Source organism: Pan troglodytes, chromosome 16, assembly GCF_028858775.2.
Source record: "Pan troglodytes isolate AG18354 chromosome 16, NHGRI_mPanTro3-v2.0_pri, whole genome shotgun sequence".
Taxonomy (NCBI): Eukaryota; Metazoa; Chordata; class Mammalia; order Primates; family Hominidae; genus Pan; species Pan troglodytes.
The window spans coordinates 70,459,460-70,484,357 of NC_072414.2; the positions used below are offsets into that span (position 1 = coordinate 70,459,460).

General features: G+C 42.3%; 1 protein-coding gene across 3 annotated transcripts in view; it reads left to right on the plus strand.

Moving 5' to 3' along the window:
- HYKK (hydroxylysine kinase) overlaps positions 1 to 24,898 on the plus strand; it is a 29,406-nt gene that overhangs the window by 4,162 nt on the left and 346 nt on the right. Inside the window, exons 2-5 of one of the 3 annotated variants that reach the window (XM_001151085.7) lie at positions 1,388 to 1,729; positions 3,443 to 3,582; positions 15,058 to 15,241; positions 20,880 to 24,284. In XM_001151085.7, coding sequence (XP_001151085.3) covers positions 1,393 to 1,729; positions 3,443 to 3,582; positions 15,058 to 15,241; positions 20,880 to 21,340 — 1,122 coding nt within the window. In that variant the 5' untranslated portion in view covers positions 1,388 to 1,392 and the 3' untranslated portion in view covers positions 21,341 to 24,284. Of the gene's footprint in view, positions 1 to 1,387; positions 1,730 to 3,442; positions 3,583 to 15,057; positions 15,242 to 20,879; positions 24,285 to 24,898 lie in introns of those variants that run through there. The other 2 variants (XM_063794255.1, XM_003314808.7) reach the window with 2 other exon arrangements.

Below are 24,898 nucleotides of genomic sequence, written 5' to 3' on the forward strand. Positions count from 1 at the left end.
GCGACAGAGCACGACCCTGTCTCAAAAAAAAAAAAAAAATCAATTCAGGCCAGGTCCAGTGGCTCACACCTGTAATCCCAGCACTTTGGGAGGCGTAAGTGGGAGGATCGCTTGAGACCAGGAGTTTGAGACCAACCTGGGCAACAAAGTGAGACCCCCATCTCTATCTTTAAAGATAAAAATTCAAATCTATCTTCTCAAGAATGTCTTCCCTTAAGCTGTAGTAATTTCTCTCCCTCTCAGCTTCTGTCACAGTTTTGGCAGATATTAATTTCATAGGTCACAAACTCAAATGTAACTATATTTTTTGTAATTGACCTTAATTTTAATTTTAAGCCCCTATTCCTCTCAGCAGTGGAAAACATATTCTTTACAATTTAAGGTAAACTCAGTCACTTCAGTGTTGATTCAGTCATTTCAGGTTAATACGTATAGTTAATACAGGGTTTTCTTTGGTTCTCTGGCCTTATCTCCTCCAGTGACTCACACAATACTTAGCTCATCAGTCTACATTTTTCTGTTTGAAATATGTGTAATAAATTAGATGATCTTATAATTTAACCAAACTGTTACTATAAAAGATCGCTGTATTTGAATTTATTGTTTAACCTAAGACGGTAGGAATATAGTCAAAAGGACATAATCATGGATTAGAAGTCTGGAGAGCTGAATTCTTTTTTTCTTTTTTTTCTTTTTTTTTTTTCTTTTTTTTTTTTTTTTTTTTGAGATGGAGTCTCGCCCTGTTGCCCAGGCTGGAGTGTAGTGGTGCGATCTTGGCTCACTGCAGCCTCGACCTCCCATGTTCAAGTGATTCTCCTGCCTCAGCCTCCCGAGTAGTTGGGATTACAGGCGCCCACCACCACGCCCAGCCAATTTTTGTATTATCAGTAGAGACAGGGTTTCACCATGTTGGCCAGGCTGGTCTCGAACTCCTGACCTCAGGTGATCTGCCTGCCTCAGCCTCCCAAAGTGCTGGGATTACAGGCTTGAGCCACCACGTCCAGCCCCAGAGCTGAATTCTTACTGTGACTTAATATGTAACTTTGGGCAAGTCACTTAACCTCTCAGGACCAAAATTTCCCCTATAAAATTAATGGGGGAGGGGGAGGGAATGGACGAAGAGATACCAAGGTGCTTTCCTAGTCTGTGTTTGGGAGGTAAGTTTAAAAATAATTTGTCCTATAAGAATTTGTATGCAGTTGTCAAATCATCTACTTCTTGATCTTATTCACTGATTTGATTTTTTTTTAACTTTATGAGTAAAACTTAACAATCAAAAGAAGTACAGAATCAACAGAAACATTACTGGTCTGTCTTGAGAAAAATCATTTAAATAAATATGTTCATCCTGTGTCCCCTTTCTGTTTGTTGCTTTTTGTTCCCCTAGACATAATGTCAAGTGGAAATGATCAGCAGTCAGAGGCTCTTAGCAAACCCACTTTCAGTGAGGAACAAGCCTCTGCGTTAGTGGAGTCAGTGTTTGGGTTGAAAGTTTCCAAGGTCCGGCCACTTCCTAGCTATGATGACCAAAACTTTCATGTCTACGTTTCAAAAACCAAAGATGGCCCAACTGAATATGTCCTCAAAATAAGCAACACCAAGGCTAGCAAAAATCCAGACCTGATTGAAGTGCAGAATCACATCATCATGTTTCTGAAAGCCGCTGGATTTCCAACAGCCTCTGTGTGTCACACTAAAGGAGACAACACAGCTTCTCTCGTGTCTGTAGGTAAGAGATGACCAACTCGCCGATCCATTACCTATCCAGACACATCACTGCATTTTGGCCACAAGTAGAACTATGAAGAGCAGGTTCATAATTCCAAGTGTAGATGTGGTTGTTATTATTTTTTAGCGCCTCTGTGTGTCACACTAAAGGAGACAACACAGCTTCTCTCGTGTCTGTAGGTAAGAGATGACCAACTCGCCGATCCATTACCTATCCAGACACATCACTGCATTTTGGCCACAAGTAGAACTATGAAGAGCAGGTTCATAATTCCAAGTGTAGATGTGGTTGTTATTATTTTTTAGCACCTCAATAGTACACCCTTAGAGGTGGTTGTGTTTTCGGTGCTGGGAGAAGCTACAGCGTCATCAAAGTGGTGATTGGTCCTCTGATTGAGTAGTGGTTAGAGCCCAATGTGGTATAAGTTTTCTGTTTAGAAAGGCCCTGACAGATAGTAACTAAGGGGACTTGTGGAAATCAGGGAATATTTTTTGTTTGTTTCGTATTTTTTGTTTGTTTTGTTGGTGGTTTTGGGATTTTTTATTTGTTTGTTTGTTTTTTGAGACAGGGGTCTCACTCTATCACCCAGACTGGAGTACAGTGGCGCAGTCACAGCTCACTGCAGCCTTGACCTCCTGGGCTCAGGTGATCCTCCCACTTCAGCCTGCTGAGTAGCTGGGACTACAGGCATGCATCACCACGCCCAGCTAATTTTGTAGTGTTCTGTAGAGGCAGGGTTTCGCCATGTTGCCCAGGCTGGTCTTGAACTCCTGGCCTCAAGTGATCTGCCTTCATTGGCTTCCCAAAGTGCTGGGATTACAGGCATGAGTCACCACGCCTGGCCTGTTTTTTTGTTTTTTTTTTAACCAGAAAAATAATAAAACATTTTTATTATTTAGAGAAGCTATAAATTCTGGTGTTGTGGTATAGTAGAAAGAATATAATACTGGAAATCAGGAAATCAGGAATTTTAGATTTTAGCTTTGTCATTACTGTATATGTGACCTTGGACACATAGACCACTTAAATCCCTAAGGCCGCCAGTCCTCATCTGTGAGACAGCCCTTTTCACCTCTAAATACTAAAATGCTGAGAATGGACCTAATTCAGCTCTTTAAGCAACAGGCTAAAACCAATTTCTTGAAATTTTTTTAAAGGTTCGAAATCTTGATTGTCTTTTTCTCTCTTAATTGTTCACCATTCTTTCTTAATTTGCATTGCTCCAAATACGTGAGGCCCATTGTGGTCCCTGAGACACAGTTATTGTCCTGTGTTGCAAACACAGGCTGTCCCACAAGAAGCCTGATTCTGGAAGTCATTTATTTGTACCTCACTCCCCTCAATTGTGAACTTATGAAAGAGTATGTGTTTTTGCTTTCATTTACCACAGTAAGTAATTTCTGTGTAGAGCTAAGGCCAGCAGAGTTAGGGCTATAATTTTATTGGTATGTAAATGGCCAGTTCCAATGTTGTTAAGATTTGTATATTCTACCTTCTTGCTTCATCCACTCAACTCTGCTTCATAGAATCCTGCCGAGCTGTTTTAAGTTAGCACATTTTTGTTGTTGTTCTGTAATTTCTGTTCTTTTCAGTAATACTTGCAGAGGCAGAATAGCTTCTAATTCTGTTATATATAAATACCTCTTTCTCTCTCTCTCTCTATATATATATATAAATAATTTAGTCAAAGGATATTTTATTCCATCCATTTAGATAGTGGCTCTGAAATCAAAAGCTACGTGGTGAGGCTGCTAACTTACCTCCCAGGAAGACCCATCGCTGAGCTTCCCATCAGCCCCCAGCTATTGTATGAAATTGGAAAACTAGCTGCCAAATTGGATAAGACACTGCAGGTAAGATTTGGGGCTTTATTTTATTCTAAGGGATGTTTGTTTGCTTGTTATTTTATTTTTAAAATAAAGTATGGATCAGATTCTCTTTTTATGTATGGTGCTACCTAAGGTATGTTATGAAGGGAATGGAGTCCTAGAGTGCATACATTTTATGACAGTAAGGCTAACTTCTACCTAACTCTTACTGGTGTAGGCCAGGTGTTGTGGCCCACGCCTGTAATCCCAGCGCTTTGGGAGGCTGAGGCAGAGGAATCTAACTTGAGACCAGGAATTTGAGACCAGCCTGGCCAACATAGTGAAACCCCATCTCTTCTAAAACATACAAAAATTTAGGGCATGGTGGCGTGTGCCTGTAGTCTCAGCTACTTGGAAGACTGAGGCAGGAGAATCGCTTGAGCCAGGAGGTGGAGGTTGCAGTGAGCCGAGATCACACCACTATACTCCAGTCTGGGTGACAGAGTGACACTGTCTCCAAAGAAATTTTTTTTTTTTTTTTTTTTTGAGACAGAGTCTCGCTCTGTCGTCCAGGCTGGAGTGCAGTGGCACGATCTTGGCTCACTGCAAGCTCTGCCTCCCAGATTCACGCCATTCTTCTGCCTCAGCCTCCCAAGTAGCTGGGACTACAGGCGCCCACCACCACGCCCGGCTAATTTTTTGTATTTTTAGTAGAGACGAGGCTTCACCGTGTTAGCCAGGATGGTCTCGATCTCCTGACCTCGTGATCCACCCGCCTCGGCCTCCCAAAGTGCTGGGATTACAGGCGTGAGCCACTGTGGCCAGCCCAAAAATTTTTTTAAAATTAAAAAATAAATAAATCTTACTGGTGTGTTGGAAAGATTACCTAAATTTTTAGAAATTCATGATATTCTTCATGCTGCTCACTGAAAACAGTCAATATTCACAAATAGAAACCTGAAGATTTCATCCAGTCACAGTATAATCAACTGGAGCCCCATATAAAGCAATAGCTAGGTTGCAAATGGATTAATAATGTATGTTAAGGATGTTTTTGCCCTATAGAAACAATATAATGTATGACAGGTACCTTTTAGACCCACCCATAAAACATCTTCATTTATTCAATATTGACTGAGTACCTTTTATGTTATTTAAAAAAAATCACAGGACAAAGGAAATATATTTACTATTTATTAAGTGGAAATGGATCATCATAAAGGTCTTCATTGTCATCCTCATTTTGAGTGGGCTGAGGAGGAGGAAGAAGAGAAGGGTTGGTCTTTTTTTTTTTTTTTTTTTGAGACAGGGTCTCACTCTGTCTCCTAGGCTGGAGTGCAGTGGTACAGTCACCGCTTAATGCAGCCTCGAATTCCCAGGCTCAAGCAATCCTCCCACCTTAGCCTCCTGGGTAGCTGGGACTACAGGAGTGTGCCACCACACCCATCTAATTTATTTTTGTATTTTTTGTAGAGATGGGGTTTCGCCATGTTGCCCAGGCTGGTCTCAAACTCCTGAGCTCAAGCAGTCTTCCCGCCTCTGCCTCCCAAAGTGCTGGGATGACAGGCATGAGCTACCCCATGCAAAGCCAGGGGATTGGTCTTTGTATTAGGCCATTCTTGCACTGCTATAAAGAAATACCTGAGACGAGGTAATTTATACAGAAAAGAGGTTTAGGCCAGGTGTGGTGACTCACGCCTGTAATCCCTGCATTTTGGGAGGCCAAAGCAGGAGGATCACTTGAGGCCAGGAGTTTGGGACCAGCCTAGGCAACATGGTGAAACCCTGTCTCTACTAAAAATACAAAAAATTACCCTGGCATGGTGGTGCATGCTTGTAGTCCCAGCTACTTGGGAGGCTGAGGTGGGAGGATCACCTGAGCCCAGGAGGTTGAGGCTGCAGTGAGTTATCGCACCACTGCACTCCAGCCTGGGTGACAGAGCAAGACCTTGTCTCAAAAAAAAAGAAAAAAGAAAGAAAGAAAGACATTGCTCCACTTCTTGCTTGCATCAGTTCTTTTCTTTTCTTTCTTTCTTTCTTTCTTTCTTTTTTTTTTTTTTTTCAAGACAGAGTTTCTGTCTGTTGCCCAGGCTGGAGTGCAACGCTGTGACCTCTGCCTCCCGGGCTCATTGCATTATTTCTGACAGGAAATCTGCCATCAGATTGTCCCTCTGAATGTAATGTGTCTTTTGTATGTGTGTGGCTGCTTTTAAGACTTTCTCTTGAGGCCAGGCAGGGTGGCTCACACCTGTAATCCCAGCACTTTGGGAGGCTGAGGCAGGCGGATCACTTGAGGTCAGGAGTTCAAGACCAGCTAGCCTGGCCCACATGGCAAAACCCTGTCTCTAGTAAAAATACAAAAATTAGCTGGGCATGGTGGTGCACGCCTATAATCCCAGCTGCTTTGGAGACTGAGGCAGGAGAATTACTTGAACCCAGGAGGTGGGGGTTGCAGTGAACCAAGATTGCACCACTGCACTCCAATCTGGGTGGCAGAGCGAGACTCCATCTTAAAAAAAAAAGGAAAAAAATTCTCTTTATCTCCAGTTTTGAGCAGTTTGATTAAGGCGTGACTTGTATAGTTTTCCTCATGTTTGTTATGCTTGTCATTCACTGGGATTCCTTGAGTGGATATACTGAAGTTACTTGGAAGCAGTTTGATCCTTTTGGGTCATGCTTTTACTACTTGATAGATGGGACCAAGGACCAATTTACTACTGATCAAAATCCTTCAGTGTCCTGTGAGCTGTGAGGTTTTCCAGTGTGGATGGTAGGAACAGGCACTCTTCCTGGCCCTGTGCGTGCCATGTACTCTTCCCTCTAATCTTTTCAGGTGGCTCTTTCCCCAGTTTTGAGTAGTTTCCTCACATTTACACATGGGTCATACACCCATCTGCTAATTTCTCAAGGGGGACATAATGCAGATCCCTGGAGTGCTTTCTCTCTGCAGCTCTCCCATCCGTGGTAATCTGTCCTGCAAACTCAAACTACTTTGGTCTCCCCAGACTCTCAACTCTACCTCCTCAACTCAGAGAGTCCTCTGGGCTCCGCCTGGGTCTTCCCTCTCTGCACTGCATCCTCTGTCAAGGCAGTGAGCTGGGGCAAACTGCCCTTGTGTGTTTTATTTTTTATTTTTTTTTGAGACAGGGTCTCACTCTGTCACCCATACTAGAGTGCAGTGGCACAATCTCAGCTCACTGCAACCTCCGCCTCCCAGGCTCAAGGGATTCTCCTGCCTCAGCCTCCTGAGTAGCTGCCACCACCGCCCGGCTAATTTTTTGGTATTTGTAGTAGAGACAGGGTTTCACTATGTTGGCCAGGCTGGTCTTGAACTCCTGACCTCAAATGATCCACCCACCTCGGCTTCCCAAAGTGCTGGGATTATAGGTGTGAGCCACCACACCTGGGCCCCTTGTTTGTTTTCATTCTCTCAGGGATCACTGTTTTTCACTGCCTAACATCTAATAACTTGAAAACCAGTGTTTAACGTATTTTGTCCACTGTTTTTGCTTTTTCTGGCAGGAAGGTAAGCCCCCCATTACACCCCTATTGGCCAAAAACTGAAGACCAGGCCGGGCGCAGTAGCTTACACCTATAATCCCAGCACTTTGGGAGGCCGAGGCAGGTGGATCACCTGAGGTCAGGAGTTAGAGACCAGCTGGCCAACATGGTGAAACCCCATCTACTAAAAATACAAAAATTAGCCAGGTGTGGTGGCGGGCGCCTATAATCCCAGCTACTGGGGAGGCTGAGACAGGAGAATCACTTGAACCCAGGAGGCAGAGGCTGCAGTGAGCCGAGATTGCACCACTGCACTCCAGCCTGGACAAGACAGAGCAAGACTCTGTCTAAAAAAAAAAAAAAACTGAAACCCCTGTTGCCGTGTAAATAGTATTCATTTATCCTTAGATCCTCAAATAGAAATATTGTAACCTTTTTTTCTGATTAAAAATCCTTCCGTGATCCATTATTTAAAGAAAACCAGATAAAAATACAAAGAAAAATTAAGTTACCACTAATTCCATCATCCAGAGATGACATTCTCTGAACCATTTATTCCATGCGCCACGCTATTCCACAGCCCCAGGGGCATACTTGGTGCTCAGCATATGTTTATAAACCCACAGACCTTTTTCTATACTTACAATAATCACCATTTTATATTGCACTCTATCCGTTTATTCAACAAATATTTATTGAGCTTCTGCAAGGGTTTGGGTAGTAAACATATTAAACATTTCCGTCAAAATAGTTTTCAATTAAGTTTGAGCAAATTCATTTGTGGAGTTTTGTTAAAATGTTCATTTGTTCACAATAATATAAGTTGGATTTAAATAGCCCTTTCTAATTAATATATTTTTAGGAAATCTTCTTCACATATTAATTTTGTTTAGAAAAACCTTTGAACTGGGCCGGGCACAGTGGCTCACTCCTATAATCCCAGCGCTTTGAGAGGCCAAGGTAGGTGGATCACTTGGGGTCAGGAGTTTCAGACCAGCCTGGCCAACATAATGAAACCCCATCTCTACTAAAAATACAAAAATTATCTGGGCGTGGTGGCAGGTGCCTGTAGTCCCAGCTACTTGGGAGGCTGAGGCAAAGAGAATCACTTGAACCCGGGAGGCGGAGGTTGCAGTGAGGCGAGACCACACCACTGCACTCCAGCCTGGGTGAGAGAGTGAGACAACGTCTCAAAAAAAACAAAAACAAAAACAAAAACCTTTGAACTGATTGTAGTGCTCAATAAAGTCTGTCTACCTTCCTCAGACTTAAACCTACTATTGAGGTTTAAATGACTGTCTGTTACATAATAGTTTTCCTTTACCAGTAACCTTTCCTTCTGCCCTATCTGTGGGCTTCATTTGTATGCCTATGGCCACTGAACTTTCAACTTTTCCTGCTATATTCTGAAAAAGCAATACAGTTTTAGAGGGAAATAGCACCACATCATTGCTGACAGTGAGTCAATTCTGCTATGCATTTAGGCACCTGCTGCTCTGCTGTGCAACTTTAAGTTGTCTTACAGAGGATGAGGGAGCTCTAGAGGGAACCAAGCATTCTTCATTTGGCATTACATGCATTTTATCATGCATTATTCCTGTCGCTCATCCCCTCACCCAGTCTCACCCCATGCCTTTGCAGGAGCTGAGTTCTTAGTTTTTCTATAAGTACTAAGAATGTAGAGTCTATGAAAGATAATACACAAGTGTGGTATTTTAGTCATGTAGGCATGGCTGAGGCTGTGGTTGCTCTGCTGGGGACCTGGTTGGGCCATTGAAGCTTCCAGCAGTTGGTCAGGTAGGCCTGTGGGATCCAAAGTAGGTAGGAGTTCTGGGGGTTGTAGGGGCCAGAACTGAGGAGTTAACAAGTGAAGGGACCAACTAGTACTGGAATTTGGTTGCCATTTGGTCCTCAGATGGGCTGGAAGTCAATCTCAGATTTCATTAATTATAAGAAAGAAGAAAGTATAGGACAGGCTTATGAGTATGATTGTGGTCAAAGCTTTGTACTAGAGGAAACAAGATGCATGGGAAATGGGAGCTGGGGTATGGGGTGGAAAATGAGGGAGTTATTCAATTGGTGCAAAAGTAATTGCGGGTTTGCCATTACTTTTAATTGCAACACTGCAATTACTTTTGCACCAACCTAATAACAAGAGGAGGGCTAAGATAGGCTAATAGAGAGTACTGATTAAATTATCAGAATTCAGGTTGGTGTAGCAAGGAGTCAAGTGGATAGAAAAGCCAGAGAAGTCAGGCAGATCAAGGACAACACTGATTTTAACAAACATGTATTGAGCACCTATATGTGTGAAGTTTTCATTTCATGTCTTAGTGAATCCACAATTGATTGTAAAGCTGGTAATTGATAGCTTGATTTTGCTATCTAAGGAAACTAAAATCTGGGATATTAAGTGGTAGAGCCAGTTGAAACCTAGATCTGTCTGAGTGAACCCCAGGATTCTTCCCAGTACCCCATATTAGAGCTGAGAATTTCTATGGCTGCGTGGGTCAATCGTGCCATCATTTCAGAAGCTGACTCAGAGCCTTCCCCGAGTAGACTGTCACTCCACTGGAAACCCAACTAGAATATTATATTTCACTTCCTTTCTTCTTCTTCTTTTTTTTTTTTTTGTAATGAGGTGAGATCTCACTATGTTGCCCAGGGTAGTCTGAGCTCAAGCGATCCTCTCACCACAGCCTCCCAACTAGTTGGTATTATAGACATGAGCCATGACGCCCAGCTATTTTACTTTCTTTAAAAATAAAAATAATAAATATGCACAGTTAAAATTTCAAACAGTACTGAAAGGTATGAAATGAAGATTTTTTCTCTCCACCATCATCTCCATTCCTCCACAATCCCACACTCCAAAAGTAATAGCTCCTAGCAGTGTTTTTTCAGTGCTTACTATGCAGTGTTTTTGTGATCTGCATTGGCATTTAACACACAGGATGTTAAATATACAAAAGAGAAGACTCCGGTTCAAGACCAGCCTGGCCAACATGGTGAAACCCTGTCTCTACTAAAAAAAAATTTTTTTTAATTAGCCGGGTGTGGTGGTGTGTGCCTGTAATCCCAGCTATTGTGGAGGCCAAAGCAGGAGAATCGTTTGAGCCTGGGAGATGGAGGTTGCAGTGAACTGAGATCGTGCCATTGCTCTCCAGCCTGGGTGACAGAGTGAGACTCCGTCTCAAAAAAAAAAAAAAAAAAGAGGGAAGACTCCAAAGCTGGGTGCGGCGGCTCACGCCTGTAATCTCAGCACTTTGGGAGGCTGAGGTAGGTGAATCAGTTAAGGCCAGGAGTTCCAGACCAGCCTGGCCAACATGATAAAACCCCATCTGTACTAAAAATACTAAAAACTTAACCGGACATGGTGACACATGCCTGTAATTTCAGCTACTTGGGAGGCTGAGGCATTAGAATCAGTTGAACCTTGGTGGCAAAGGTTGCAGTGAGCTGAGATTGTGCAACTGGACTCCAGCCTGGGCAACAGAGTGAGACTCTGTCTCAGAAAAAAAAAGAAAAGAGAGAGAGAGGGAAAGGACTCCGAGGGAGCAGGAGTACTATCCTCAAAAATCTGGAGGACTAATCCTATTCCAGATGGGCCCAGAGGTCATAGTTGGAACCAGTGGCATGGATACTATTAGAGAGGCAGAGGCAGATTTTAACTGCACAAAAGGAAGAACACAAAGCCATCTCAATAAGGGTAAAAAGTACCTACCATGGGAAGTGTGTTAGTCCATTCTCAAATTGCTATAAAGAAATACCTGAGACTGGGTGATCTATAAAGAAAATGGGTTTAATTGGCTCATGCTTCTGCAGGCTGTACAGGAAGCATAGTGGCTTCTGCTTCTGAGGAGGCCTCAGGAAGCTTCTAATCATGGCAGAAGGCAAAGTGGGAGCAGGTGTCTTAAATGGCAGGGGCAGGAGCAAGAGAGAGCAAGCCGGGGGTGCTGCATACCTTTAAACAACAGATTTCATGAGAACACACTCACTGTCATGAGAGCAGCCTCAAGAGGATGGTGCTAAACCATTCATGAGAAACCACCCCCATGATCCAATCACCTCCTACCAGGCCCCACCTCCAATACTGGGGATTACAGTTTGGCATGAGATTTGGTGAGGACACAGAGCCAATCCATATTATTCTGCCCCTGTCCTCCCAAATGTCATGTCCTTCTTGCAATGCAAAATACAATCATCCTTTCTCAACAGTCCCCCAAAATTTTAACTCATTCCAGCATTAACTCAAAAGTCCACAGTCCAAAGTCTCACCTGAGACAAGACAAGTACCCTTCTGCCTATGAGCCTATAACATCAAAAACAAGGTGTTTACTTCTAAGATACAATGGGAGTATAGACATTGGGTAAACACTCCTATTCCAAAAGGGAGAAATCAGCCAAAAGAAGGGACTACAGGCCTCATGCAAGTCCAAAACCCAGCAGGGCAGTCATTAAATCTTAAAGCTCCAAAATAATCTCCTTTGACTCCATGTCCCACATCCAAGGCAGACTGATGCAAGGGGTGGGCTCCCAAGCCTGGGGTAGCCCCACCCCTGTTGCTTTGCAAGGTTCAGCCCCTGTGGCTGCTCTCAAGGGCTGGTGTTGAGTGCCTGTGGCTTTTCCAGGGGCAGGGTGCAAACTGCTAGTGGATCTACCATTCTGGGGTCTAGAGGATGGTGGCCCTCTTCTCACAGCTTCACTAGGCAGTACCCCAGTGGGGACTCTGTGTGGGGGCTCCAAGCCCACATTTCTCCTCCACACTGCCCTAGTAGAGTTTCTCCATGAAGGCTCCAACCCTGCAGCAGGTTTCTGCCTGAACATCCAGGCTTTTCCATATATCCTCTGAAATCCAGGCAGAGGTTCCCAAGCCTCAACTTTTACACTCTGTGCACCCACATGCTTAACACCACTTGGAAGCCACCAAGGCTTCTAGCTTGCGCTTTCTGAAGCAGTGGTCCAAGCTATACCTGTACCATACCCCTTTGATCCATGGCTTGAGCTGGCACAACTGGGACGTGGGGAGCAATATCCCAAGGCTGTGTAGGGCAGCAGGGCCCTGGGCCTGGCCCACAAAACCATCTTGTCCTCCTAACCCTCCAGGCCTGTGATGGTAGGGGCTGCCACAAGTCTCTGAAATGACTTCAAGAACTTTTCCCCATTGTCTTGGCTATTAGCGCTTGGCTCCTTTTTACTTATGCAAATTTCTGCAGCCTTCTTGAGGTCAGGAGTTCGAGATCAGCCTGGCCAACATGGTAAAACCCCGTCTCTATTAAAAACACAAAAATTAGCTGGGCCTGGTGGTGGGTGCCTGTAATCCCAGCTACTGAGGAGGCTGAGGCAGGAGTATCGCTTGAACCCGGGAGGCAGAGATTGCAGTGAGCCAGGATCGTGCCACTGCACTCCAGCCTGGGCAACAGAGAGAGACTCTGCCTCAAAAACAAACAAACAAACAACAACAACAAAAAACAGGTCTCATGAGAACTCACTCACTATCACAAGAACAGCACCAAAGGATAGTGCTAAACCATTCATAAGAAACCACCCCTATGATCCAATCACCTCCCACTAGGCCCCACCTCCGATATTGGGGATTACAGTTCTACATGAGATTTGGTGGGGACACAGATCCAAAACATATCAAGAAGTATTCAAACAGGCTACATGACTATTTAGCAAGAAAATGCTACTGATAAGAGAATTATCAGGGGAAGGTTCTCAAACTCCCGGTCATAATAGTGAGTACTGAAATCCATTTAGAGGAACTTTTTTTTTTTAATTTTTATTTATTTATTTACTTTTGAGATGGAGTCTCGCTCTGTCACCCAGGCTGGAGTGCAGTGGTGCGATCTCAGCTCACTGCAAGCTCTGCCTCCCAGATTCATGCCATTCTCCTGCCTCAGCCTCCCAAGTAGCTGGGACTACAGGCGCCCGCCACCACACCCAGCTGATTTTTTGTATTTTTTAGTAGAGATGTGGTTTCACCATGTTAGCCAGGATGGTCTCGATCTCCTGACCTCGTGATCTGCCCGCCTTGGCCTCCCAAAGTGTTTGGATTACAGGCATGAGCCACCATGCCCAGCCTAGAGGAACTTTTAAAAGAAATCTAATTTTTAAATTTTATTTTTTATATATATATTTTTTGAGACAGAGTCTCACTCTGTCGCCCAGGCTGAAGTGCAGTGGCGCGATCTCGGCTCACTGCAACCTCCGCCTTCCAGGTTCAAGTGATTCTCCTGCCTCAGCCTCCCAAGTAGTTGGGACTACAGGCACCCACCACCATGCCTGGCTAATTTTGTGTATTTTTAGTAGAGACGGGGTTTCACCATGTTGGCCAGGCTGGTCTCGAACTCCTGACCTCAAATGATCCACCCACCTTGGCCTCCCAAAGTGCTGGGATTACAGGCATGAGCCACCACGCCCAGCCAGAATATAATTTTTAAAAACACCAGAATATGTCACATGTAATGGTCTAAGTGTTGTTTACTGAGACTTTTTCTTTATATGTGTGTGCCTGTATACTGGGGTTATGATGTAAAATATATTTCTTACTGCAAGTCATGCAAAAAAGTTTGAAATCAATTCCACTGGATGACCATCAAAGCATCTTCCAGCGCTCACTCTGTGAAAGAGGTCTCAACTGTGGGTCACAAGATCCAGGTCCTCCCTCAGCCTTATAATAACAAGTCGTTATCCCTCTATGAACCTGTTTCCCCATTTGTGCAATGATAGTGAAAATTATTTACAACTTTAGATAGAGTGGTCAAAGTCTAAAGGCCCTTCCAATTCCAGAATTTTTTAATTTAAGAACATCCTTTAATTCAGCAAATATTGCTCAAGCAGTGCCTTCAATGTGCCAGGCACTGTTCTAGGTGTGGGGATACGGGAGTGAACAAAACAGACAAATAACAGCCCTATCCCTCATGGAGCTTATATTCTAGTGAGAGTAGACAGTAAAATAAGTAAGTGAACTATGACAAATGTTAGCAATAAGTGGTAAGAAGAAAAAGTAAGCAGAGACGACAGGTACAAAATATCAGAGAGAGGGTTGAAATTCTAGATGGAGTGGTCAGGACATTCTCACAGAGAAGGCGTTTTTTGAGTAAAGACCTGGTAGAAATGACGGCACTAACCATGTGGATATCTGGTGAAGGGCATCCCCAAAAAGGGAAACAGCAAAAGCAAAAGGCTGTGAGGTGGGAACGTGCCTAGCATGTTCCTTGAACAACAGGGAGGCCAGGGTGGTTGGAGTAGGTGAGCAAAGGCAGTAGAAGATGAAGTCAGAGAGGTTACAAGGGGCATGGGTGAGAACAGAGTTCTTTAGAGCTGCCTCCAATTTCTTTTGTAAGCTGTGGGCAATAATGCCTATCTTTACATAATTATGAGGACCAAGTGAGCTGGGAATGTGCTCCCCAAACTGAGAGATCCTGCACAGATATGAAGGCTTACTGTTTTGTGAGTTAAAGTAAATGGGGCAAGTCAATGACCATGAGAGAATGCCAGCTCTCTCCCTCACAGACTCCCTGGCCAGTCTAGAGCAGGTAGTCTTCTGAAGCAGCAGATCTCTTGTGATAGTGAGTGAGTTCTCACAAGACCTGGTTGATTAAAAATGTGTAGCACCGGCCGGGCGAGGTGGCTCACACCTGTAATCCCAGCACTTTGGGAGGCCCAGGTGGGTGGATCACCTGAGGTCAGGAGTTTGAGACCAGCCTGGCCAACATGGTGAAACCCTGTCTCTACTAATAATACAAAAAAAAAAAAAAAAATTAACCAGGCATGGTGACATATGCCTGTGATCCCAGCTACTCGGGAGGCTGAGGCAGAAGAATCGCTTGAACCCAGGAGGTGGAGGTTGCAGTGAGTCGAGATTGTGCCACTGCACTCCAGCCTGGGCGGCAGAGTAAGACTCTGTCTCAAAAAAAAAAAAAAAAAAAAAAAAAAATGTGCAGCACCTCCCACCTCTCTCAGCAGTGGTTGCTCTGTCAAGAGACTAAGAATATCTCGCTTTTGATTTAGAGATTCCATCACCCAAAGTTAAGTAGTCTTCATCGGGAGAACTTCATCTGGAATCTGAAAAATGTTCCTCTTCTGGAGAAATACCTGTATGCCCTGGGCCAGAATCGAAACCGAGAGATTGTTGAGCATGTCATTCATCTGTTCAAGGAGGAAGTAATGACCAAATTAAGTCATTTTCGAGAATGTGAGTATTCTCCCAATTAAGTATTTTTCTTGATATTTAAACTGTCAAATTTCATATCATCAGAAAAGTATGGAGGTACAATTTAGCTTTATCAAATCTTAAAATTTTGCTGTATTTGCTCCTATTGCTTTTTAAATAATAATATTTTTACTTTCCTCAAAATTGCTACATTTGAAGCCTCCTCTAAACTTTACATGAGTCTACCTCTCTTCTTCCCATTAAATTTGCACATTACATATGTATGATTTATAAATTATTTATAGTAGGGTTTGTGTTTTTCAAACTTTATATCAATGGTATCACACTGTGTATTATTATTCTGCAACCTGCCTTTTCTATTCAACATGTTTTGCAGATTGATCCATATGAATATTTGTAGTTTTAATTTAGTTTATTAGTTTTAACTGCTAAATAGTATTCCATAGTATCAATATACCATAATTTATTTGCATGTACTATAATTTTTTGGTCCATTCTCTTGTTAATGGAATTTTAGGTTGCTTCCCATTTCTTTGCTACATAAATTGTGCTGCAATGAACCCTCTAGTACAGGAGTCCCCAAACCCCAGGAACTGGGTCACACAGCAGGAGGTGAGCAGAGGGAAAGCAAGCATTACTGCCTGAGCTCTGCCTCCTGTCAAATCAGCAGCAGCATTCGATTCTCATAGGAGCACAAACCCTACTGTGAACTGTGCATGCAAGGGATCTAAGTGAGAATCTAATGCCTGATGATCTGAGATGAAACAGTTTTATCCCAAAACCATCCTTTCCCTGTCTCCTGTCCATGGAAAAATTGTCTTCCATGAAACCAGTCCCTGATGCCAAAAAGGTTGGGAACTACTGCTCTAGTATATATCTATCTCCCTGTGTACACAGACAAGTGTTTCTCTAGGCTATATATCTAGATATAACCAGCCTTTTCATCCAGCATTAAGTACTGGTCAAAGGCAAGGAACTGGCTGGGTGTGGTGGCTCCCGCCTGTAATCCCAGCACTTTGGGAGGCCGAGGTGGGTGGATCACTTGAGGTCAGGAGTTTGAGACTAGCCTGGCCAATGTGGTGAAACCCCGTTTCTAATAAAAATGCAAAAACTAGCTGGGCATGGTGACGCGTGCCTGTAATCTCAGCTACTCAGAGGCTGAGGCAGAAGAATTGCTTGAACCCTAGAGGTGGAGGTTGCAGTGGGCCTAGGTCGTGCCACCGCACTCCAGCCTGGGCAACAGAGCGAAATCCGTCTCCAACAAAAAAAAAAGGCAAGGAACTGAAGGGCATTTCTATCAAGGCCTAAGATAGGCAGTATATGTTTCTCAGTGTTTCCTTACTCCGTGTAAACACAGTGTAAGGTGTAGCGTAAAAACAGAGTTGATTTTTTCCCTTCAAACCTGTTTTTCCCCCAGTCTTCTTCATCTCATTAAAGTTGTATCCACCATTCACCTAGTTAATCTGGACAAAAAGTTAGCAGTCATAGGCTTCACTTTGTGCTTTCTCTCATGTCACAAATCCAGTCAAATTCTATCCATTCTTTCTTCAAAGGAGAGCCTATGATCTGGATGATTGCAGTAGCCTTATAATTGGTCTCCCTGCTCCTACTCTGCCTCTCTACCATATATATTCACTTGTCTTCCCTTTTTTTTCTCAATACTACTTTTGTAAGATTCTTCGTGTCATTGCATATGCTAGAGTTGGTTAACTTTTATAACTTTAGAATATTGTATTCACTAATATACCACACATTATTCTACTCTTAAAAGGTATTTGGGTTGTTTCTTATTTGGGGCTATTAAGAACAGTGGTGCCGTGAACATGCTTGAGTCTCAGTATACATGTTCATTAGTCTTTGAGTGTATACCTTGGGATAGGATTGCTAGGTCATAGGACATGTCTATATTCAGCTTCACTGGATAATAACAATGTTTTCAAAAGTGGTTCTATGAATTTATACTACAGCTAGCAGAGTGTAAAAGTTTTCATTGTTCTACACCCTTGGTGTGGTCAGACTTTTAAAATTTTTCTCAATCTGATTTGTACATAATAGTTGATCATCACATCATGGTTTTAAAATCCATCTCTCTATTTATTGGCCATTTGAAATATATTCTTGAGAAGTGCTAAATCAAGTCTTTGGCCTTTTTTCTATTGAAATTTTTTTTCTCATTGATTTATAGAAATGCTAAATATATTCTGGATATGAGTCCTTTACTAGTTATATGTGTTACAAATATTTTGTCCCATTCTGTGGCTTGTCTTTTCATGGTACAGTATGTTTGGATGCATAATTCTAAATTTTTTTTTTGAGGCAGTCTTGCTCTGTCACCCAGGCTGGAGTGCAGTGGTACGATCACAGCTCACTGCAGCTTCGACCTCCTGGGCCCAAGCGATCCTCCCACCTCAGACTCCCAAGTAGCTGGGACTAAGCTATCCACCATCATGCCTGGTGAATATTTTTATTTTTGTAGAGATAGGGTCTCTCTATGTTGTTCAGACTGGCCTCAAACTCCTGGGCTCAAGCGATCCTCCCACCTTAGCTTCCCAAAGCACTAAGATTACATGAGCAACCGCACCAGGCCCCTGTTATTTTTTTACAGCTTTACTGAGATATAATTCACAAACCAGGAAATTCAACCATTATTTATTTATTTATTTATTTTGAGCTGGAGTCTTGTTCTGTCACCCAGGCTGGAGTGCAGTGGTGCAATCTCAGCTCACTGCAACGTCCACCTCCTGGGTTTAAGAGATTCTCCTGCTGCAGCCATCCAGGTAGCTGTGGCCACAGGCGTGTGCCACCATACCTGGCTACTTTTTTTGTATTATTATTCATGGGTATTTAGAAGTATAAATCCTGTTCCCCAAAATATGATGAACTTTTTTGGTTATATCTTATTGTTCATTTCTACTGTAATTACACTGTGATCAGAGAACATACTTTATATTAGTGCTGTCCAGTAGGATTTTCTTCGATGAAGGAAATGTTCTATATCTGTGTTGTTCAATACAATAGCTCCTATGTGGCTATGGGCATTTGAAATGTGGCTAGTGCTACTAAGGATATTCCTTAGGACTTTCAATTTTATTTAACCTTATTGAGCTAAAAAAATTTTTTTTATAGCTGGGGCTACAGGCATGCATTACCATGCCCAGCAGATTTTTTTTTTTATAGAAATCGAGTCTCACTATGTTGCCCAGGCTGGTCTTGAACTACTGGCTGCAAGCGATCCTCCCACATCAGCCTCTGAAAGTGCTGGGATTACAGGCATAAGCCAATGCACTCAGCTTAAATCCTGTTTTGGTTTTTGTTTTTTTTTTGTTTTTTTTTTTTTTTTTTAAGACAGAGTCTCACTCTGTTGCCCAGGCTGGAGTTCAGTGGTGTGATCTCGGCTCACTGCAACCTCTGCCTCCTGGGTTCAAGTGATTCTCATGCCTCAGCCTCCCTAGTAGCTGAAATTATGCACCACCACACCACGTAATTTTTGTACTTTTAGTAGAGATGGAGTTTTGCCATGTTGGTCAGGTTGGTCTTGAACTCCTGGCCTCAAGTGATCCGCCCACCTAAGCCTCCCAAACTGCTGGGATTAAAGGCGTGAATCACCATATCCAGCCCTTCAGTTTGAATCTTAATGAATTTAAATAGCCACATATGTCTAGTGGCTACCATATTAGACAGATCAAGCTCTATATGATTTCAGTCAATTCAAATGTACTTTATCATGTGGTATTTGGTAAATTTTTATGAATGGTTCATGTGTGCTTTAAAAGAAAGTATATTCTGCAGTGTTGGGCATAAAGTTATATGCCCATTAGGTCAAGTTTGTTAATCATTTTTAAATTTTCTGTAACTTTCACTTACATTTTTGTCTGCTTTTTCTAACAATTATTGAGTAAAGCACATGTTAAAGTATATTTTAATCCTACTATGATTACAGATTGCCTATTTTTGCTTGTATTTCTGTCAAATTTTGCCATATATATGTATATAAAATTTTTTTGAGATAGAGTCTCGCTCTGTTGCCCAGGCTAGAGCGCAGTGTTGTAATCTCAGCTCACTGCAATCTCTGCATCCCAGGTTCAAGTGATTCTCCTGCCTCAGCCTCCCGAATAGCTGGGACTACAGGTGCCCACCACCACGCTGGCTAAATTTTGTATTTTTAATAGAAACAGGGTTTCACTACATTGGATAGGCTGGTCTCGAACTCCTAGACTCAAGCAATCCACCTGCCTTGGCCTCCCAAAGTGGCCAAAGGGATTACAGGCATGAGCCACTGGGCCCGGTCAAATTTTACCTTATATATTTTTGAGTCAATTATATAATATATCCCAATTTCAGAAATACGTAGTTTAAAATCTATGATTTACAGTAATATTGTTTCTATGTGCCCACTATGTTACATTGCTTAAGCATGATTTACACAATCCTAAATCATATAGAAAAAGTCAGCATTATATTTAAAAGTTAAAATTATATACTTTATATCATGTATATGACTCAGGGCTTCATTGCTCATGGACACTTACATCTCTTACTAATCTTTAGTTGGTGGCTTAAATCCGTGCTTCTTAGACTATCTATGGTAAAAGACAAGTGTGGGTTTTTTTCCCCCAACCCATTACAGTCTGGCATATAGTCCTACTGTGCATGATTCACGTACAGTTCATGCCACATGCAACTAACCATGGGAGTTTGACAAAACTTGAACTCGTGTACGCTCCGTTCAATGAGACAAGGCCACTGATCACACTCTTGGATGTCATATCCCTGTAAAATTTTCTAAACACTCTCAACTCTGTTCTTATCTCATGGAGACTAGTAACATTTTGTAGACCAGCACTGGCCATGGACCCCACTTTGAATAGTACTGACTTAAAATATCACCACCTATTTTAGTAATCAAAAAAAGGGAAATTTAGAATTACCATGTTATCAGAAAATTTTGTTTAAAATCCTAGCTGAGGCCAGTCACAGTGGCTCAGGCCTGTAATCCCAGCACTTTGGGAGGCTGAGGCAGGGAGATCATTTGAGGTCAGGAGTTCGAGAGCAGCCTGGCCAACATGGTGAAACTCCGTCTCTACTAAAAATACAAAAATTAGCTGGGCGTGGTGGCGCACCCCTGTAATCCAGCTACTCAGGAGGCTGAGGCAGGAGAATTGCTTGAACCCAGGAGACAGGTTGCAGTGAGCCAAGACTGTGCCACGGTACTCCAGCTGGGCAACAGAGTGAGACTCATCTCAAAGAATAAAAATTAAAAAATAAAATAAAATCCTAGATGAAAATAAAGGTAAATCTGGTCCATTCTAGGACTCTTTGTTTCTTCTAACAATATGAATGTGTTTCTATTCTTTTAAACATTTCTGGGTTTAAGCAGTTCTTTTCACTTTACTCTTCTAATGGCCAAAATCAGGTATTTGTAGTAACTGCAGTCTCCAACTTCTGGCCTTGTACTGATGAGAAGCAAAAGCAAAACCACCACCCCAAATTAACTGCTTTTATTCTTTTCAGAGGAAATTATTTTATTTCAAGAAAAATAGGGCCTGGCCCTTTATCTCTGACTGCTCATCAAATTATGGCTTTGCCTATGAAAGAGAAATGGAAGGGGAATGAATTGGGATATTCAATAACTGTTTTTACATGATTTTTCTACTTTCAGGTATCAATCATGGAGATCTTAATGACCATAATATTTTAATAGAGTCCAGCAAGTCAGCCTCTGGAAATGCTGAATATCAAGTGTCTGGGATTTTAGACTTTGGTGACATGAGCTATGGCTACTATGTGTTTGAAGTGGCAATTACCATCATGTACATGATGATTGAAAGCAAGAGTCCTATACAAGTAGGAGGCCATGTCCTTGCAGGGTTTGAAAGCATCACCCCACTGACAGCTGTAGAGAAGGGTGCTTTGTTTTTACTTGTATGCAGTCGTTTTTGTCAGTCACTTGTCATGGCTGCATACTCTTGCCAGCTATACCCAGAGAACAAAGACTATCTCATGGTTACTGCAAAAACCGGGTGGAAACACTTACAGCAAATGTTTGACATGGGTCAGAAAGCTGTAGAAGAAATCTGGTTTGAAACTGCCAAATCCTATGAATCTGGGATCTCCATGTGACTGAGATCTCCATGTGACTCAAAGTTCACTTTAACTTGGGTAATTAAAATGGGACCCAATCAAATTTTAGGAAGGATTTTCCTGCATAGTTAAAAATCAACTGATGGAATGGATCAATTCTGAATATGACAGAGCACATGAAATCCCTAAGGTCTTCAAGCAATCTCATGACAATTTTTTAAAATTCACAAAAGTACCACAAGCAAGCATATTTTTCTGTGAGTCTCACTTGCCATGTCTATAAAACACATATAAGGATACCATTTTGAATCAGATAATCTCACAAGATCTATTCCAGCCCTGAGATTAATGACTTTTTTAATTTTAAAAATAATATATACATATCGATATATTGACATATTTTAAATATCTGGACATAACATACTGACCTAGATAACATACTACCAGTTCTATGAAACCTCCTCTGATCTCTCCTTTCTCTAGAATCCCAGTGCATTGTGTCTTTTTCATGGCCCATCACTTTGTATAATGGATCGTGGTTGTGCAGTCATCTTGCCTGAGAGCTACTGAGGGCGGAGACCATGTAAAACTTATTTTTGTCTCCTCAGCCCTTCTTTTTTTTTTTTTTTTTTTTTTGCGACAGAGTCTCGCTCTGTCGCCCAGGCTGGAGTGCAGTGGCACGATCTCGGCTCATTGCAAGCTCCGCTTCTCGAGTTCACGCCATTCTCCTGCCTCAGCCTCCTGAGTAGCTGGGACTACAGGTGCCCACCACCACACCTGGCTAATTTTTTTGTATTTTTAGTAGAGACAGGGTTTCACCATGTTAGCCAGAATGGTCTCGATCTCCTGACCTTGTGATCCACCCGCCTCGACCTCCCAAAGTGCTGGGATTACAGGCATGAGTCACCGTGCCCGGCCTCCTCATCCCTTCTTATCACACCTGCTATTATAGTGCCTTTCCTACAGAGGTCTTTAAAAATATTTGAAAATAAATGGGTGCTAGAAGAAGGGATGGAGAAGGCACACACTAAGATGCTTTAGCAGAAAGCATAGACAGCATTCTTGGAGAAAAAATTTTAACTTGTCTGAGAGGGTGGTTGAAACTGGAACTCCAGAGATAGATGCTGGAAGACCCTGGGAACTGCAAGGAAGCAAATAATGACATCCAGGCAAGGCCACTAACCCCTGAGCTACTTAAATATAATGGTTCCTTTCAGACTGATACCAGGAACCTCCTTAAGCATATATTTTTTAATTCTCTATAATTTGTTTCTTTTTGGATGACTATGAAGTAGATTGGGTAGACTGAAGCTCACTGTATACTTGCCTGAAGGTATCCCACTGTGTTTCCTTCACTGGTTTCTCTTCATGTCTCCTTTAGTATGATTTAGTAAATGGCTGTTTACTATTCTTATGATTTCAACTATTCATTGTCTACAGATGACTCGAGTCTAGAACCCTGGCCATTCAAATACTCAATAGTTATCTTTCTATATATATGAACAGGCATTGATCCTATCTCCATCTTTCTGTCTACCTACCTAGTCTTCCCAAACTAGATATTTCTCTAAATTGTCTTCTATGGTTCATTTTTCACTTCTTTGTCTCTCGATTTCATTTCATTTCATTTCTTTTTCTTTTCTTTTTTTTTTTTTTTTTGGTGGTGGGGCGGCAGGGACAGGGTTTCACTGCAGCCTCAACCTCCTAGGCTCAGGTGATCCTCCCACCTCAGCCTCCCTAGTAGCTGGGACTTCAGGCATGTGCCACCATGCCTGGCTAATTCTTTAAATTTTTTGTAGAGATTGGGGTAATACCTATCTCATAGAGTTAATAGAGTTCATTGTGAAGATTTCATAAGAGAACAGTGCCAAGTGCTTGACACAGTGTGTGGCACATAGTTAGGACTCAGTAACTATTTACTCAATAAATGAACCATAATCCAGGTTACCCAAACTCAAAATATTGGAGTAATTTTTTGCTTGCCTCTCTTATATTCAGTAGCCCTACTGGTTTTTAGAATCGTAGAATTTTAGGAATCTCTGTCTTTACTGGATTTTTTGTTTGTTTTGGGGTTTTTTGTTTGTTTGTTTGAGATTGGGTCTCACTCCGTCACCCACGCTGGAGTGCAGTGGTGTGATCACAGCTCACTGCAACCTCTACCTCCTGGGCTCAAGCAATCCTCCCACCTCAGCCTCCTGAGTAGCTGGGACTACAGGCATGTGCCACCATGTCCAACTAATTTATTTTATTTTGTAGAGATAGGGTCTCACTATGTTGCCCAGGCTGGTCTCAAACCCCTGGACTCAAGCAATCCTCCTGCCTTGGCCTCCCTAAATGCTAGGATTATAGGTGTGAGCTATCGTACCCAGCCTGTGTTGTTTTTTAACAATATATAATAAAAGCCAACATTTATTCAGTACTAAAGTATTTTATACACATTAACTCACTTAATTTTTACAACAAACCCATGTGCAAGTACTGTTATAATTAATCGTCATTTTCAGATAAGAAAATAGCAGCTGAAAAAGTAAAAATAATTTCCTCAAAGACAGCCAGGGCTTAAATCAGGCCTTTCTGATGTAGACCATGCTCTTCACTACCACAGAGTTCCATGCTACTTTCTCTCCCTCTCCCTCCTCTCCTGTCCCTGCTACACACACACACACACACGCACACTCACTCACACACACTAGGAGGAACAAATGAGATCATTCACATGAAAGCACTTATGTTTCTGAAATTTAAGGGACTGTGGTTTTTATCTAGGTTGACCACTCAAGCTAAAAACTGGGAACCAGAATAAAGGACTGAAACTTGGGTTTCACTTCCAGACCAGTGTTGATCCTCTGAATTGATGAAACTGTATAGATTTCCCTCTTGATTGCCCCTGCTAACATGGATTTCCTTTCACTCAATTCCTAATGCAAATATTGCTGACCACTGTTTAGATGTTTACATGCTGCATTACATTGATATTTTACTATTTGGTGTTTGTTCTAACTTGTCTCCAATCAATCAATTTCATGTGGTTTATATAAACTCTTTGGTGGCTGTGATGGTTAGTTTTAGGTGCCAACTTGCCTGGATTAAGGGATACAGAGATAGGTAGTAAAGCATTATTCCTAAGCATGTCTGTGCGGAAGTTTCCAGAAGAGACTGGCATTTGAATCAGTAGCTGAGTAAGGAAGATCCCCCTCACCAATATGGGTGGGCACCATCCAATCTGTTGAGGGCCTGGATAGAACAAAAAGACAAAGGAAAGATGGATTCAGTCTCTCTCCTGGGACAGCCATCTTCTCTTGCCCTCAGATAGCAAAACTCCAGGTTCTTGGCCTTCAAACTCCAAGACTTAACCAGCGGCCCCTCAGGTTCTTAGGTCCTCAGCCTCAGACTGAGAGTTACACCATCATCTCCTCTGGTTCTCAAGCCTTTAGACTCAAACTGAAACACACAATTGGCTTCACTGGTTCTTCAGCTTACAGACAGCAATTGTGGGACTTCCTAGCCTCCATAATTTATTTCCATAATAAATCCCCTCCTGTTTATCTACCTATCCATCCTTCCATCCCATTGATCGGTTTCTCTGGAAGACCCTAA